The following is a 17595-nucleotide window of genomic DNA, read 5'->3' as shown; positions in this document are numbered from 1 at the left end:
CTGGAGGCAGCTGATGGGTACCGGCGGGCTAAGCGGCATGCGGCTTCGGCTGTTGCCGAGGCAAAAATTCGGGCATGGGAGGAGTTCAGCGAGGCCATGGAGAAAGACTTCCGGACGGCTTCGAGGAGATTCTGGTCCACCATCCGGCGGCTCAGGAGGGGGAAGCAGTGCTCCATCAATACTGTGTACAGTGGAGGTGGGGAGCTGCTGACCTCAACTCGGGACGTTGTGGGTCGGTGGAGGGAATACTTCGAAGACCTCCTCAATCCTACCAACACGTCTTCCCATGAGGGAGCAGAGCTGGTGGACTCAGGGGTGGACTCTCCTATCTCTGGGGCTGAAGTCGCTGAGGTGGTCAAAAAGCTCCTTGGCGGCAAGGCCCCGGGGGTGGATGAGATCCGCCCGGAGTTCCTTAAGGCTCTGGATGCTGTGGGGCTGTCCTGGCTGACACGCCTCTGCAGCATCGCGTGGACATCGGGGGCAGTACCGCTGGATTGGCAGACTGGGGTGGTGGTCCCCCTTTTTAAGAAGGGGGACCGGAGGGTGTGTTCCAATTACAGGGGAATCACACTCCTCAGCCTCCCTGGTAAGGTCTATTCAGGGGTCCTGGAGAGGAGGGTCCGCCGGATAGTCGAATCCCGGATTGAGGAGGAGCACTGTGGTTTTCGTCCTGGTCGCGGAACAGTGGACCAGCTCTATACCCTCTCTGGGGTCCTGGAGGGGGCATGGGAGTTTGCCCAACCAGTCTACATGTGCTTTGTGGACCTGGAGAAGGCATTCGACCGTGTCCTCCGGGGGCTCCTGTGGGGGGTACTCCGGGAGTATGGGGTACCGGACCCCCTTGTACGAGCTGTCCGGTCCCTGTACGACAGGTGTCAGAGCTTGGTCCGCATTGCCGGTAGTAAGTCGGATCCGTTTCCGGTGAGGGTTGGACTCCGCCAAGGCTGCCCTTTATCACCGATTCTGTTCATAACTTATATGGACAGAATTTCTAGGCGCAGCCGAGGTGTTGAGGGGATCCGACTTGGTGGCCTCAGGATTGGGTCCCTGCTTTTTGCGGATGACGTGGTCCTGTTGGCTTCATCTGGTCGTGATCTCCAGCTCTCGCTTGAGCGATTCGCGGCCGAGTGTGAAGCGGCTGGGATGAGAATCAGCACCTCAAAATCTGAGACCATGGTCCTCAGCCGGAATAGGGTGGATTGCCCTCTCCGGGTCGGGGGTCAGGTCCTGCCTCAAGTGGAGGAGTTTAAATATCTCGGGGTCTTGTTCACGAGTGAGGGAAGGATGGAGTGCGAGATCGACAGACGGATCGGTGCGGCGTCTGCAGTAATGCGGACTCTGCGCCGGTCTGTCGTGGTGAAGAAGGAGCTGAGCCAGAAGGTGAAGCTCTCGATTTACCAGTCGATCTACGTTCCTACCCTCACTTATGGTCATGAGCTGTGGGTCGTGACCGAAAGAACGAGATCTCGTATACAGGCGGCTGAAATAAGTTTCCTCCGCAGGGTGGCCGGGCTCTCCCTTAGAGATAGGGTGAGGAGCTCGGTCATCCGGGAGGGGCTCAGAGTAGAGCCGCTGCTCCTTCGCATCGAGAGGAACCAGTTGAGGTGGCTCGGGCATCTGGTCAGGATGCCTCCTGGACGCCTCCCTGGTGAGGTGTTCCAGGCACGTCCCTCTGGGAGGAGACCCCGGGGAAGACCCAGGACACGCTGGAGGGATTACATCTCTCGGCTGGCCTGGGAACGCCTCGGGATCCCCCCCGCAGAGTTGGCAAATGTGGCTGGGGAGAGGGAAGTCTGGGCTTCCCTGCTTAGGCTGCTGCCCCCGCGACCCGACCCCGGATGAGCGGCAGAAGATGGATGGATGGATGGATGTTTCATATTCTTTTCCTGCCAGTATATTACATGCTGCTGTTAGGTGCTGGATTGTTTCAGAGGTTTCTGCATTTGTTTGGAGGGCGTATGAGGCCTGCCCTCCCACCAAGGGCACTTGGCACTGTCATTAGGGTGGGTTTCACAGGGCTGTTGTCCCTCCAACCCCTTCCTTGCTGGGGTTTGTGCTTCATGGAAATTTACGGTTTTGGCTGGGGCCTTCCTTTGCTGTATTCTAGGCAAACGCAAGATCATCCCAGTGGCGTGTTAGTTGGGATTCATGCTCAGGAGTGGCTGCAGTTTCCTGGGTCTTGGCCCCCACCCTGATCTACCTCTATATCATCAATGATCACTACTCAGTCCTGATATTTTAACTTACATTCATTAACACTCACTGTGTTGTCTTGTGAGTTTAATTGCCATTGACTACAGTTATGTTTTTCCTTTGTGGAACTAATGTTTTACATGTTGTGATTAATGTTATTCTTTCAGCTTGTGTGTCTTTTAATAGGTGCTCTGGATGATTGTCAGATCATAGGCCATGCGTCATTTCTGTTTCTGTACAAGTACACCACCTGGTTGTCTGTTTGTTTTTTGTTTTGCTTTCTCTTTTTAACAGCTGATGCTTGTTGCATTTTATCCAGTGTATCTTTTCCTAATTTTTTCTTCTTTTCACTCTTCTTCTTTTTGCCCCACCCCATCAGGTCTAGCATTGATATTTAAATTTTAAAAAATAAATAGATAAATAAAATAAAGAATAGTTTGCTGTTTCTGTACAGCACTTTGGTCAGCTGTATGTTGTTTTTAAAGTGCTTTATAAATAAATATGGTATGGTATGGTAATAATCCAGAAGTAATTCCACAGATAGTTTATTTGGACCTGCTGAGGATGACAATCGTTTGCATTTAACACAGCTAATGTTTAATCATGACAAAAGTTGCAAAACCTTTAAAGCTTTACTTCAGAAATATTCCAAATACTAGTTTTAGGCAATCACTTAAAACATCCTCAAAAGTTTAAATAAACTTTAAAACAACACATATTTAAGACAAAAAAAGGGACACTTGCAGTTTAAAGAAATTTGTCTGGTATGTAATTGCTTTGGTTTAACTTTTCACAGTGTTCAAGTTGTGCAACACTGAGCTCCAGCTCCTGTGTTCTTCCCAGGATAATTTTAATCTTAAACTTATCTTCAAATTCATACAAAGTCACACATCATGCAGGTTGAATTTTTCGACAGACATAAGTAGAATCAGCATGTATACCTCAATAAAGAGCCGTAACACTGGAGCACACAAGCATTCAGCTTTCCCTGATTATGAATTAAAACTATGGAAAGTTTACACAAGACTGTTTTGATTTCTATTTGTTCATGTGTTTTTATTTTTACTTTAACTTTTTAATATTTATATTTGTCAGCATTTCTTAAACAAAAAACTAGGCCGATAGTAAATGCTTCAGCTCTAATGCTGTTTGTGCCTGAAAATTTCATGAACTAATCTATTCTTACTGCTAAATTTCGAGTCCCTGCAATAAATATTTTAAGTCCCCTAAAATATGAAATTCCTGGAGCAGCAGTGCTACAAATGTTTCAGTGGTGGTCGGGGAGGTTGCTGGCATGCATTGGCTGCCATGTCTCTGTCAGTCTACATCAGGGCAGCTGTGACTCTACAAGCAGCTTACCATCACCAAGTATGACTGAGGATTGGATGAATCATGGAACCAATGTAAACACTTTAAGTGTTGTCAACAATAAAGGATGGCACATCAGTGCGAGCTGTGGCAAGAAGGTTTGCTGTGTCTGTCAGCGTAGTGTCCAGTACATCAGGAGACGCGGAGGAGGCCGTGGGAGGGCAACAACCCAGCAGCAGGACCGCTACCTCCTTCTTTGTGCAAGGAAGAACAGGAGGAGCACTGCCAGAGCCCTGCAAAATGAGCTCCAGCAGGTCATAAATGTGCATGTGTCTGCTCAAACAGTCAGAAACAGACTCCATGAAGGTTGTATGAGGGCCCAACGTCCACAGGTGGGGGTTGTGCTTACAGCCCAGCACCATGCAGGACGTTTGGCATTTGCCAGAGAACACCAAGACTGGCAAATTCGCCACTGGCGCCCTGTGCTCTTCACAGAGGAAAGCAGGTTCACACTGAGCACATGTGACAGACGTGACAAAGTCCAGAGACGCCGTGGAGAATGTTCTGCTGCTTGAAACATCCTACAGCATGACCAGTTTGGCAGTGGGTCAGTAATGGTGTGGGGTGGCATTTCTTTGGAGGGCCACACAGCCCTCCATGTGCTCGCCAGAGGTAGCCTGACTGCCATTAGGTACCGAGATGAGATCCTCAGACCCCTTGTGAGACCATATGCTGGTGCAGTTGGCCCTGGGTTCCTCCTAATGCAGGACAATGCTAGACCTCATGTGGCTGGAGTGTGTCGGCAGTTCCAGCAACATGAAGGCATTGATGTTATGGACTGGCCCACCCGTTCCCCAGACCTGAATCCAGTTGAGCAGATCTGGGACATCATGTCTCGTTCCATCCACCAACACCAAGTTGCACCACAGACTGTCCAAATGTTGGTAGATGCTTTAGTCCAGGTCTGGGAGGAGATCCCTCAGGAGAACATCAGCCACCTCATCAGGAGCATGCCCAGGCGTTGTAGGGAGGTCATACAGGCATGGAGAGGCCACAAACACTACTGAGCCTCATTTTGACTTGCTTAATGGACATTACATCAAAGTTGGATCAGTAGTGTGTTTTTCTACTTTAATTTTGAGTATAACTCCAAATCCAGACCTCCATGGGTTGATACATTTGATTTTCATTGATAATTTTTGTGTGATTATGTTATTTCATTCATTCTACAACGTATTACTTTAGTGTTCCCTTTATTTTTTGAGCAGTGTATAATCTATTATCTATGCAAGGCTGGATGAGTGTTGCTTGTATGGAAACTGTTTAACAGGCTTAAAAGTCTTTTATAAAGAAGACATGTGAAGTGTTTTAATTTTTCATTTTACTCATATTAAGCATTTTCTACAAAAAAACTCATACAAAACTGTTTACTACTTTAAATCCAGCCACCATTAACTATGTACAAACACATACAACAGAGCCACTCAATTCAGTCCTACCAGGCCTGCAGTCCTGCTGGTTTTCAGTTCTGCTCCACCTGACTCAAATTACCGAGTGATACGCAGAACCTCATATGTTGTTGAATCCTTTAATTTAGGTCAGGTGTGTTGGAGCAGGGAAACACTTCAAACCTTCAGATTTATAGCCATTGTTGTACAAAATTTAGTAGCTCTGACATTTAGCATACAAACATAGGTTGTGAAATATTGATAAAAGTCAGATAGCGCGATGCAAAACATGACAAGTGATACACCAAAATAATAATAATAAAAAAAATCTTCTGGAAAGTAGCAGCCAAAAGCAAGATCCTAAAGGGGAAATGAACCTCAGGGATGAACTCAACGCTGAAAATCCTGTTCTTAGCCTTTTAACAGCTGTTTTAGTGATTTTCATTTCACAATCCACATCTGCTTTTCTGTCACATAAAAAAACATTAAACAAGCCAAAACCCAAAGGTGCACAGAATTAAAGCTAAGGCATAGAAATGTGATAACCTGGGGTGGAAAAGTTATCATCTAAGAAAAAATAAGAAACAGTTTCAATCCAAGTTGGCAACAGACATCCAGTTTGGCCAGTGATGACAGTTTTACTCTATTTGCTGCATGCTGCTTACCACGAACTGATTAGGTGTACTTGTTCACGTGGACTATGATTAATTTGTGGTCGTGGGACAACAAATTTTGAAAGTTTTTTTTTTTTTAAATTTAATTCAGCGACTACAAGCCAGGATTGTGTTTGGTTGTGTTGTTTATGGTTTTAATGCAGGAGTATCCAAATTGGTCCCAAATAGCCGCAGTCCTGTTAGGTTAACGGTGTGCCGCTGCTTCAAAACACTTGGCTCAAGTGAAATGGATCCACAAGCCATGAAGTTCTACACAACTTATTGATATGAGACAGGTGTGTTGGAGCAGGGATACATTGACAGCCTGGAGGATTGTGGCCTTTAAGGGACATAGTTAGACAGCCCTGTTTTAATGGCACATGAACTATCTTTTTTATTTGCTAAACAAGCAAACAATTCAAGTCTGAAGCCATGTATTTACTAAATGTGGACTTTTTTGTGGACAGCAGAGTAAAAACATTCGTCTCAATCCAGCACCATAATGGGTGAGTATTGTGGAGTGCCCAGTTCGAAGCTGTGATATGCTTAATATAATGTTACTCACACAAAAAACTAGAATGACATATCTTTGTTGTCCCATCCATCTTGAGATTGTTCTCTCTATGGCAACCAGCTGGCTTGCAGGATTCGACATTTTTCTGTGTTTGTTTTCTTACACTGGAATTGTAGCATGTATGACCTCTCTATCAAGTTCTTATACAAAAAGATAACAACACAGTATCTAACATTATGGGAATATTTGATTCAGGTATTATTCATACAGCTGGAGAAAAATATTCTTCTCCAGTTTTCCCGTTTCCTCTCCATCTTCCAGCATTGCTGTGAACCAGTTTTACTGAAGTGACTTAAAATTTGTTGCATCGGCTCCTGGGGGACTCCTCCAGCTTGGAGGACATGTGAAAACCTTCCAAAGTAATAAGTGCTTTACAGGCAGCAATGTCTTTTTTTTTTTTTTTTTACCAAAATCTTTAAACCTAGTTTGATCTCCAAAATCACAGTTTCTCAAACGGAAACAAATGTTGCTCCTGACCCTTCTTCTCTCGTTTTGTTGCTTTTCTCTTCAGTCTGCTGGCACTCTCCTCATCCCCTGCTGCTTGTCTGTTTTGGGGCCATGACATTGCCAGAGTCTCAGATGCTGTTTTATCTTCAGGACTACCTCTTTCAACCACCTCCTCATCAGAGGAAAACCCATCCTTATCATCTCCCTGAGCAAGGCTGCCCAGTCCTTGGCTCTTCTTGTTGTAACGCTGTTTAAGCCTTTCTCTGATCAGGAGTCCCTTCACCAGCAGGGTCCAGTTGGCAGTCGCTCGTTTTTCTTTTTTCTGAAGGACACAAAAGATAAAACACTGATGTGGAAATGTGATGCTGAACCATATAAATAACTTTCTATACTTTAACTTTCAGAGTATTCAGGTTTTTCATCATCAAAACCAATCAGTCATGTATAACTAGCAGGAGTTACAGTTTTTTAACTAATAACTCAACTATTAAGGCATAATAAATAGCACAAAAGCACAGACCTCTTTTTCTTTCTGCTTCTGAATCTCTTGTTCTTCCACCCAAGCAGCCCTAAGAATCTCCTCATCTTCTTCACACACAATGTAACCATCAGTCCTACAACACAAACAAAAATATTTTCTTTAACATTTTCCTGTAAAGTAATGCAGGGAATCCATTAAAGTGTTTACAATGTGTAGACAAACATATCACAGATTATCTTTTCATCTGTAACCTTATGATAAACAAAAAGTTTAGAAGATACTAGTCTTCATAGGATGCTCAAGTATAAACAAATCTTTGCGCTGGATTAAGCATTCTCACAAATGTTGGAAAGCTTAGATGACAGAAACTGTCTGTAAAGAGCAAATGAAATCTGAGGTGTGAGCTTCCTGAGGACCATCTCAGCTTTGAGGCGAGTTGCTGAACAGTGGAACTAAAATCATTGCTTTAAGTGATTTCATGCACATCTCAAGGTTTCTTAGTTTCATCTTACACAGCGTGCGAATATCCTCCATGGTAGTCGAAGCCTGTAACTGCAGGTACAGCATCAAGGTCGAGCTTTTTGGCCACACGATGCAGGTTAGGCAGTCTGACATGAACGCAGCCTACCGGTATCATGCAGGGTTTAAACAGGTAGACGTTGCCATATTCATTACGAGGGACCTTAAAAGAGCAAACAGATTAACAATCAGGGATTATGCTGAGAATCTAAAGTGATCAACGGAATGACAGATTACTTATCAATTTGTTTTCTGATATTTAAGTATAAATCATGTCATCACTGTAATCTAGAATATTTTAACTTTGGTCAATGAGATTAAATAAAATACAACATTTTAACATAAAATGTTTTATCTGAAATTAATCATTTGTCTGATTTGCATCTAATTTAATAATTTATTCAGATATTTTGGTGTCTTAACAAACTTGTAGTAAATGTTCTGTGAAGCATGTCAACATTTTGTATCAGTGTTTCCTACGAGGTACCTTCCCATCCACAGCTATGGGAGGCTGGTACTCTTCAGTTTGCCATTCTCCAAACAGAGGCAGGTCCTTCACGTCCTTCCCTTCAGACATCATCCGGGCCTTTCGTGAACGATTAGAGAAGCCTTTCACCATCTGAGAGAGAAAAATACATGAGATCTTTGATCTATTCATTTAGCTCATATTAGCTCTGGTTCCTCTGGATGGCTGAGCCTGATTTCTGTTACTGTAGTAAAAACAAGTTTATACATAATGGATGAGGCTTTTATTCATTAGTCACAGTAGCTGAAATATCAAAATAAAGACGTACTTGGTTATTATTATTGTTCTACCTGCCACCTTCTTCCTACTTTCAGCTCACTGATACAACAATTATTACAACCCAAAGTTTTCTTTAATAAAAATACTAACATGACCCCAAAGGTTTAGTAGAAAACTTAAAAATATCCACAAAACATTTTATTTCTCAGCTTCTGAACAAGTAGCAAAACTTAAATAAAATCTGAAAATCTGCCGTCCAAAAGAGGTGCTAAATGAGTGAAAACAGCTCCTTATTGGTCTCGTCAGCAACAAGGGAGTGATTGACTAAGTTTCCTCATCAAACTGCTTCGCTTCACTTGCAGCATCAGTCAAAAGTCAAGCAAATAAAGACTGCTCAGGTGAATTATCTATGGGCTTGATCTAATCCAAGCAACTAAACAAAGAAACGGACAAGGAGAAACAAGATTACAAACAGCAGAGAAAAGAGCAAATACAATGAAGGCTGCTCTCACCTTGTACGGCTCCTCTCCAAGTCGAACAGTTCGTGCTTCCTTCAGCCACGTGTCTCTGGAGTGCAGGGTGTGCACACAATCCCTGAAGGTGAGGAAAATGTAAAGTTTATCTCATAAAATACTGATTTATATTTCCATAAAAGGATTAACCATATGAGGACTGAACAGGCTGAGCTGAAATTCTGGCAAAACTGTCGGAGTCAGAAAATAACCACCATGTTCCAGAAATTGAAATGTCTTTTTCTGTTCATTTTTTACATTACGTAGAGCAGCTTCTCCATTTGGCGCTACACCGCTACGTGCTCACAGCGGTGTCATGTGTGTTTGAAAACATGACCTTAGTCAAACATGGTTGTTCATCAACCCAAATTCCCCCAAAGTTGGGATGTTATCAAAAAGTCAATAAAAAAAAAAAGAATGCAGTGATTTGCAAATATTATAAATATAATAAATAAACCACATAATCGATGTTGAAAATGAGACATTTTACCATTTCAAGGAAAATATTAAATAATTTGGAATTTTATGGCAGTATACATCTTTATGAAACAAATGTTGTTAAATTCTTGTCTGGTGCAGGTTTTTAGCCCCTCCGCAGTCCCTGATCTTGGTTGAAATATTTTTTGTGTCATGGCTCAGAGGTTTTCTCCTGGTGACTGTAGCCAGGCCAGTGAACCTATGCTGCTGGTTCACTGGTTCAACCTAGTGCTTTAGCATTGTCTTGCTGAAACATGCAAGGCTTTTCCTGAACGAGATGTTGGATTGGAGGAGATGTTGTTAAAAAAAAAAGCTCCATGTGCTTTTTCCAGCTTTGATGGAGCCTTTAAAGATGTATAAACTCCATGATGCAACTTCATAACATCAGAGATGATTCTGATAATTAGTCCATGAGACACTGTGTCCATGGTTTCCACAATGAATTTCACATTTTGATTCATCTGATTGCTGAACAGTTTTACACTTAGCCTTGGATGATTTTAAATGACCTTTAGTCAAGAGAATACTTCAGCATTTCCAGATGAGTTCCCATATGGTTTCTTCTTTGGATGGTAGATCTTTATCCTTGGATGTTAAACTGTGTTCACAGACAGAGATTTTCTTGAGCCCATGCAGTGATTTCTAGTAGAGAATCATATCAGTGGCTCCCGAGTTCCTCAAGACCCAGTTTTAGCCTTTAGCCTTGTCATTTGACCAGTGATTCCACCTGATTGTCTGAATCTTTTGATGGCATTATAGATGATAGATGGTAAGAACTTGAAAGTCTTCATAGTTTTAAGTTGAGGAACATTCTTCTGAAATTATTCCACCATTTTTTAGAAGCAGTTTGGTGCAGGGTTACTTAGTAATTTTTAGTTATTGATTTTAAAATACAAACAAACAAACAAAAAAAACAAAACCAAAAACAAATTTCTGATTAGACCACTGTACTGTCAAACACAAATTTTTAGCTAATTTCTTTTTTTTTCCATTGCTTTGTACTGAGTCTGAACTAAGTGTTGTTTGTGGGACTTGACTTTAATTGTATATACCAATTATTTGTGTATAATTGTATATACCAATTATTTAAAACAATGTCAAAACCCCTGCTTAAAGCACATGACAGCATCATCAGGTGGACAATGATGCTCAATAACCAGATTGAGTTCTGCAAGCTGTGTGCACTTAGAAAACATTTTTTTTTTAAATTAACACAAATGTTCCTAATTTTATAGCCATATAGCCATACTTAAGTTTTTTTTACATGAAAAAATACAACCAACCAATAATATATATTTACAGATACCTTCTGCACATGAAACTTATTCACATAAAGTACGTGGCTTTATTACACCTTTACAACCATTCTCTGAAATTCAAAGAAAATTCTGTAGGCCATCCAGTCATTTAAATTTCCACATCCAAATCCAACTCCAAAACTAGGTCAAAACAACCGACTTCACTCAACATCAAAGGTTTGCAACTTTCTCAGTCACAACGCAGCATAAATCAGCATTCACAATGAGAACAAACTGGGTTAACACAGAATACAATGTAAACTCATCTCTGTAAAACCATGATGGCAGCTGCAGCTCTGACCTGGAGTACACTGGCTCTCCTCTGCAGTATCCCAGCACGGTGGCTGTAGAAGGATAGAGGGCTTCGTACTTCAGCAGGTGCCTCTTTAAGGCATACAGAGGGTGGTTCTTATATTCTGCTATAGAAGTTGGCATGGGTTTGCTCAGAAGCTTATTCTGGATCTGCAGGAGAAATAAAACCAGGAAAATACAGCCAGTTAAAATTTTACCTTTCAGTTGGCAAGAAAATAAACTGTTTTTATATTTTAGAAGTCTTTTCTATGCTAATTTTCTTATGCAAATAACTTGTGTGAGAACATTGTTTTTTTCAGACCATTTATATCATGTTAACTTTAGGTGAAAAGAAAAACTTGCCCTTAAAAGCATAGTATGAAATATCACCACTTAAGTTCAACTGAGCAAAGCTAGACAAACTTATCAAGTTTAGCTCTTATTATTCTGACAAATAGTCAAAGTGCAACACAAATCAACAACCTTCTATTGAAGGGACACAACAAGAGCCCATAACTGCCTATAAATGTACTTTCTTCTATATTTTATTCAGGTAAAAGTACATTTTTAAGAGAATGGTTTGAAGAACAAAGAAAGAACAAATAAAACTGTCATTATGTTGTAATATTTCATTTCAGCGTTTATCAATTTCGGTCCTCACTGCCCTGCATGTGTTAGAGGTGTCTATACTTTAACACACCTGACTCAAATGAATGGCTTATTAGCAGACCTGCAAAGAACCTGACAAGTAGCTCAGTTAACCTGCATCAGGTGTAGCAGAGTTGGTAAGAACTGAAACATGCAGGACAGAGGTCCAAGGACCAGGACTGCGAAACAGTTTTAAAAGAAAATGTGTCCAGAGTTTTAAAAGGGTTTTAATTCACATGTATGACTTGTGTTTGGCAGTGAACGCACCTCCTTCTCCTCCTTTTTGTCCCTTTCATCGTCTGGTCCTAAGAAGGGCTCAAGTGTTTCTTCCCACCACTCGTCATCCACCCGTCGCTTCCGTGACGTCGTCATCCAGGTGGGGTCGTACTTCTTTCCCAAGTCTTTCAGAAACCCGTTTCCATCCACTGCTACCACGTATGTCACTGGTGCTGTTGCATTCTGGGAGCAGAGATGAGGCATCCCAATGCCATGTTCCACATCAACGCAAACCCAGGAAGATGTTTTCTCTAGATACACCTCCAACCATTCGTCCGCTCCAGGCCCTTCCTTCTTCTTCCCACTTCTTCTCTTTGTTATGCTATTTTCCACCTCTTCATCTTCATCATCTTCCTTCCACCCCTCTGACTCACTGTCCTCCTCTTCTTTTAATTCATCCTTTTTCTTTTCAACACTCCTTTTTTTTGCTGCCGGAGTATTTCTCTTGTGTTTCCCCTTGGCCTTCCCCTTCTTCCGCTTTGCTAATTTTCCTCCTCTTTCTGAATCCTCACTGTCATCCTCACTGGTTGCCTGGAATTCCTCTGCATCACTGAACTCCTCTTCACCCCCTTCACTGTCACTCTCCTCCTTGTAGCTAACTTTTGAAGCGACACTGCGACGTTTTGAGTTTTTGGGTCTCTGCCCCGTTGAAAGTACAGGTTTCTCCTCTTCCTCCTTAATCTCTTTCCGTTTAGCTTTCTTTCCTCTGCTGCTCCCCTTAACGTTTCCTCCTTCGGCTGGTCTCTTGGAGCCTGAAGAGACTCTCTGCTCCGGTGAGCTGGTCTTAGATGTTTCTTTGCTGGTTTGATCCTTTTCTGAGATGCCAGAAGGATTTTTAGCACCTTTGCACTGAAAAAAATGACAAATATTTACAATATTTATACCTGATAGAGAAATTAGAATAACTAGTGCCTTTATAATCATATTGTAATGAAAAAGAATGTTTGGTGTTTTTGTCCTGTTTCAGGGTTTATAGACAATTTAAACACTTTTGCTTTCCCTGAGCAGCTTCTCTACGAGAAATATCTGAGCAATGTTAAACCAAGGCGTGACAGAGTACCAGAATAAGTCAGCTTTACAGGATCATACTAAGATTTCTTTTCTCATTGTACTCTTCAGGTAAACACTGTTTTGACTAAATGCATTCCCAAACAACTATGCTGGACAAACTGCAGTCCTGCAAGTGTTGGGAGTTTCCCTGCTGCAACACACCTGACTCAAATTAATGGATACATATAAGTAAGTTTGTTGTGTGTGTCATTCTCCCAGATATCGTTCAAACAGTACTTTAAACATGTCATAACAGACTTTCAACACGTCAGTTTCATAGAATATGACACCAAAAATTATAGTCCGATCTTCGAGAATTAATTTACATGTTTATATACTTTTAAAGAAAATGAGTCAACTTGCAAGTATTCCATGTATACGCTAATTATCTATCATGACCTGGCTTACGTCAACAACCAATGCTTTCAAAGGGACAAATAAAATGTTGTGCTTGTACCTTGGCAGATGATGGTTTGAATGGAATTGGCTGCAAAGACAGAACTAGTCGACAGAAGAGCTGGAGAGACCTCAGGACTAACAGGAAAAGCTGTTGGAAACACAAAGGAAAGAGGGACACGATTATTTCTCTGATTTATTCTCCCATATATGTATGACCACATCTTTTCTTGTATGAAGTAAAATGGTTGAGTCTTGTCATGGAAAAAAGTACCAACATGAGTCATCTCCTGGTGGTCCCGGGCTGAGAGGCTTGCTAGGCGCCTCTCTAGGAGCACCCGCATTTCTGGACGCTCCTCACAGGGAAGACTGGAGTTTAGGGTGAATGTTGCTCTAAACCTAAATGGGAAGAGAAGAAGGAAAAAGGTCATAGAATCTTACAAATAAACTAAATGTCCCTTTACTAGTGAGATAACTTTTAGACATCAGGCACTGGCATGCAGCTTGCTGTGTAGAAGCACAGACCATCTGAGTAATCCAGAGAGGTAGTTTTGGTCAATGCGTTCTTTGGCCACCATGGAGAAGTGTGCAGGCAGCAGGGACAGAGTGATGGCCAGCAGGTTGGGTTCATTGCACAAACTGTTGCGGAACATCCCATTGGCTATAAGGCACATGAGGTGGACCTGAGGAACCAATAATAGGTTGATGAGGAACCAAAATCCTGCTGCACCTACAAGTCAAACGAAAAACTGTGCAACACCCTAAAGGAAATGGTAGGGTACTGAGTACTCACCTTGTGTGTGTCTACTAGCTGGTCCTTCTTATACCTCTTCACCATTCGCCTCAAGTAAGTCTCAAGCTCTGCCTGCCTCTTCTTTCTGGCCAATCAGAAACAAACACTGTGGTAAAGGGAAGACACAACTATCTGCAGTCTGATTATGTACAAATGGAGATAATGCAGTTATAAAAGCATGATAAACATATGCATAACATGCATTTATGGTCTTCTAAGGAAATGTACACACTGTATGATTGTATGAGACATCAGTACTGTGGACTTTTTACAGAAAAGTAAGAGATGTCTCCAAGTAAATGAAAATACATTCAAAAGTAATAATGTGGCTGATTTCTCTAGAAAACCTCTGAAGCTAAAGCAAGTTTAATCTTTATGTCATCGTAAGGTAGGTTCAGAAAAATGTGCAGAAGTGGGTTGTTTAAAACCTGTGTATTCATTCATTCATTCATTCATTTTCCAAACCGCTTATTCCAATTCAGGGTCGCGGGGAAGCTGGAGCCTATCCCAGCTGGCTTTGGGCGACAGGCAGGGTACACCCTGGACAGCCCGCCAGTCCATCGCAGGGCCACACACAGAGAGACGAACAACCACACTCACTCCCAGGGACAATTTAGAGTGACCAATTAACCTATCATGCATGTCTTTGGATGGTGGGAGGAAGCCGGAGTACCCGGAGAGAACCCACGCATACACAGGGAGAACATGCAAACTCCACACAGAAAGGCCACTGACCAAACCAGCCAAGGATCGAACCAGCGACCTTCTTGCTGTGAGGCCACAGTGCTAACCACTGCGCCACCGTGCAGCCACCTGTGTATTCTTTTTTTTAAAATATTCCTTAGATTATTTTTGTTGTGGAGTTATTTTCCCACATTTTTTAAAAAAATAAAAAAAGTACTTAAGATATAAACAACCCCTTTAAATTTAGATTCCGCAACAAAACACTGAAGGAGATATTCACTCACCGCTTTCTGACTTCTGCTGTCTCAATCTCAATCTCTACAGGTTGAGATGGTAGGACAGGCTCAGGTGGTTCTACTGGACCCAGCGGCTCTGCTAGCTCTGATCAACACACAAATACACACACATACACACACATACACACAAGTTTGACTTTATTTCCCACTTTTCTTCCACTATACCAAAGCCCTGCCTGAAAATGATGTTCTTGATCGGTTACGGAACATTATCATTACAGACATAATCTCACACATACAAGCTTGGAGACATCTATTTTATTCGTGCATCACTTACCTTCCACTTCCTCCCAGTCATCCTCATCCTCACTGTCGTTGTCATCCATCTCCTCATGTTCTTCTTTCTGTGGTTTTTTGGTGTTTGCTTCTACTGGAAGTGGTGTTCGGGTCACCATGTCAAAATCATCTTCGCTGTCCATCTCCTCTTTAAATGGCAACTGAAAGTACTTACTAGTTTTGACATCAGAATTCATACTGGACTTGGAAGAAGTGGAATTCGCTGCAGGTCGTTTTGAGGACACACGTGGCTTGGGATTGACCTTCCTCTTGAGCTTTTTCTCTCTTTCAGTGAGGTCATCAGCTGGACAATGAAAAGATGATTTTTTTCCCCCAAAATATTATATAAATTGTGATGCTTAGCAGAATACAGTTTGTTTTAAGTCTTCCTGTTTTTAAACACTTTAAATACACAGCTTTGGGTAAACAGTTCAAACTGTAGTCAGCTGAAGCTGCTAAATATTCAAACAATTATTCAAAATCCCATTAATGAAAAACAGAATCATAATGACCTTGACATAGATAACTACTCTACATAATCTTAACTTTTGTCAGTGTTGAGCAGAACTATATGTCATGAAATACTTGCTTAAAAGCTACTGGTGTGATCTACAGTAAAATGTGAACATGAATTTTACAGACAAATAATAAGAAAAGATAAAACCAGCTAAGAAAGAGAAGCAGAAATAGGCCTCTAGAATGACGTTATCTCACACAATGATGCCGAGCTCAGTCCATGTTACAAGTGGAATTATGGTAACATCTGCGATTCACAAAGCCACATTTATGTTTTGATTAAGTGGGGCATATATGTGCATCTGGGCCAGCAGATTCACTCCAGCAACCATGCACATCATTCATCTGTGCACCTGCACTCTGACTGCTTACATGGGATCTTTTTCATGGCAACACTCATACACAAACTAAATGTCAAAACAGACCAAACAATACAGACAAATGATGTATTTATAACCTGCAAGAGTCATGAAAACAGAATGCCATCAAATATAAATCCTGTGATAAAAGAAATTAATTTCCTGCAAGTTTGTCTCTCTGTGTTGGCCCTGTGATGGACTGGCGACCTGTGCAGGGTATACCTTGCCTCTTGCCCAGTGATTAGTGGGATAGGCTCCAGCTTCTTGTGACTAGGATGATGGAATTTCCCACAATTACACTGGATTCCAGTTTTAAATTTATGTCATATTCCTGTTTCACAAACTATTATTTAGAGCAGCAAGTGGAGTGTCAGACACATGTCCCTCAATCTGATTTTAACAATTTATTGGGCACTCATAGAAATACTTGGAAATGTTTAACTATAGAAAAAAAAAAAGAGCGTTGTTGTAATACTGGAGTAAAATATAATACTCTAAAATGTGGATACTTTTTTTTTTTTTCAAATAATAAAAATTATACAAGAGGAAAGTACTGTCAGTATCAACAGTTTTTTTCTTCTAATGTTTAATGCTGAAGATCAGTCTCAGTAAAGTAACTGGGATGTAGCCTGATCTTTTATTATTGGTGTGGGGGACTCAGTGTGGTTCTATAATTTCATGGACCAGCACACAGAAGCATTTTTTTATGTCCACTGAAGGGTACAAATATGGTCATTTGCGCAATAAAAGTTTAAGACAACAATCTGGATGATTAAGGAAAAGTTAGACAGATCCGTATCAGATGAGTGGTTTCCTACCCGCATCTTTCTGCTTTGCGCTTCTTCTCCTGCTTTTTGTTTTCATCACCTGCCGCGGTTTCTTTGTATCGGCCTCCGACTCCAAACACTGTCTCCGCTTCGCCATGCTGTCTCTATACTTTCTGTAGTTGTATTTGACGAAGGCGGGCTTACAGCCGTCGTTAAACTCTCCACATGGTGTTGTATAACTCCAGAGAAGTGGCCATTACCCAACATATCATTGAGGAGTTTTCATAACACAAGAAACTGCGCTCCGGTTGTTTTGGGGGGACGGACACCTTGCGTCATATCCGCACACTCTTCTTCTACGTTATTTTGCTGCTCCTCTCTTGTTCCGTTCTCATTCTTCTTCGCTGTTGACTTTCAGGACAAACTACTTCTCACCACTTCACGCACTTTCTTTTACTAACATTAAACCAGAATACGTTTTAGGAAATATGTGAAGTTCGGCTTTTTAAATAGTATTGTGCAAAAATCCTGTTTTCCTAATTTATTTTAATGTACATGTGAGCCTTAGAAAAACTCTAAAGCAGATTA

The 17595-nt window shown here is 41.7% G+C and overlaps 1 protein-coding gene across 2 annotated transcripts; it reads right to left on the bottom strand.

Moving 5' to 3' along the window:
• Positions 1-5075: 5075 nt before the first annotated feature.
• xpc (xeroderma pigmentosum, complementation group C) lies at positions 5076-17174 on the bottom strand. 2 transcript variants are annotated; one of them, XM_079239763.1, is made up of 15 exons: positions 17059-17174; positions 15541-15669; positions 15367-15459; positions 15078-15174; positions 14110-14194; positions 13842-13999; positions 13595-13715; positions 13378-13467; positions 11862-12719; positions 10957-11117; positions 8881-8962; positions 8111-8242; positions 7617-7786; positions 7144-7237; positions 5076-6945 (listed from the first exon to the last, which is right to left on the bottom strand). In XM_079239763.1, the coding sequence occupies exons 1-15, from the start codon at positions 17162-17164 to the stop codon at positions 6616-6618; spliced, it is 2706 nt and encodes a 901-aa protein (XP_079095889.1). In that variant the 5' UTR covers positions 17165-17174; the 3' UTR covers positions 5076-6615. The 2 variants fall into 2 exon arrangements, with proteins under 2 accessions (XP_079095889.1, XP_079095888.1); XM_079239762.1 differs by having other exon boundaries at positions 15367-15669.
• Between the last annotated feature and the right edge of the window lie 421 nt (positions 17175-17595).

Source organism: Telmatherina bonti, assembly GCF_933228915.1.
Source record: "Telmatherina bonti genome assembly, chromosome: 4".
In the NCBI taxonomy this organism is placed as follows: domain Eukaryota; kingdom Metazoa; phylum Chordata; class Actinopteri; order Atheriniformes; family Telmatherinidae; genus Telmatherina; species Telmatherina bonti.
Note: the sequence above shows the minus strand (reverse complement) of the source record. Positions and strands in the feature narration are given on the sequence as shown.

Bases quoted from the DNA above. Each gene is read 5' to 3' on its own strand.
- xpc (XM_079239762.1), bottom strand. From the start codon at position 17,164: ATGGCGAAGCGGAGACAGTGTTTGGAGTCGGAGGCCGATACAAAGAAA. The intron at 7,787-8,110 runs GTACCTCGTAGG...TGCTCTTTTAAG, and splicing joins CCATAGCTGTGGATGGGAAG to GTCCCTCGTAATGAATATGG. The intron at 7,238-7,616 runs GTAAGATGAAAC...TTTGTGTTGTAG, and splicing joins GGAGGATATTCGCACGCTGT to GACTGATGGTTACATTGTGT.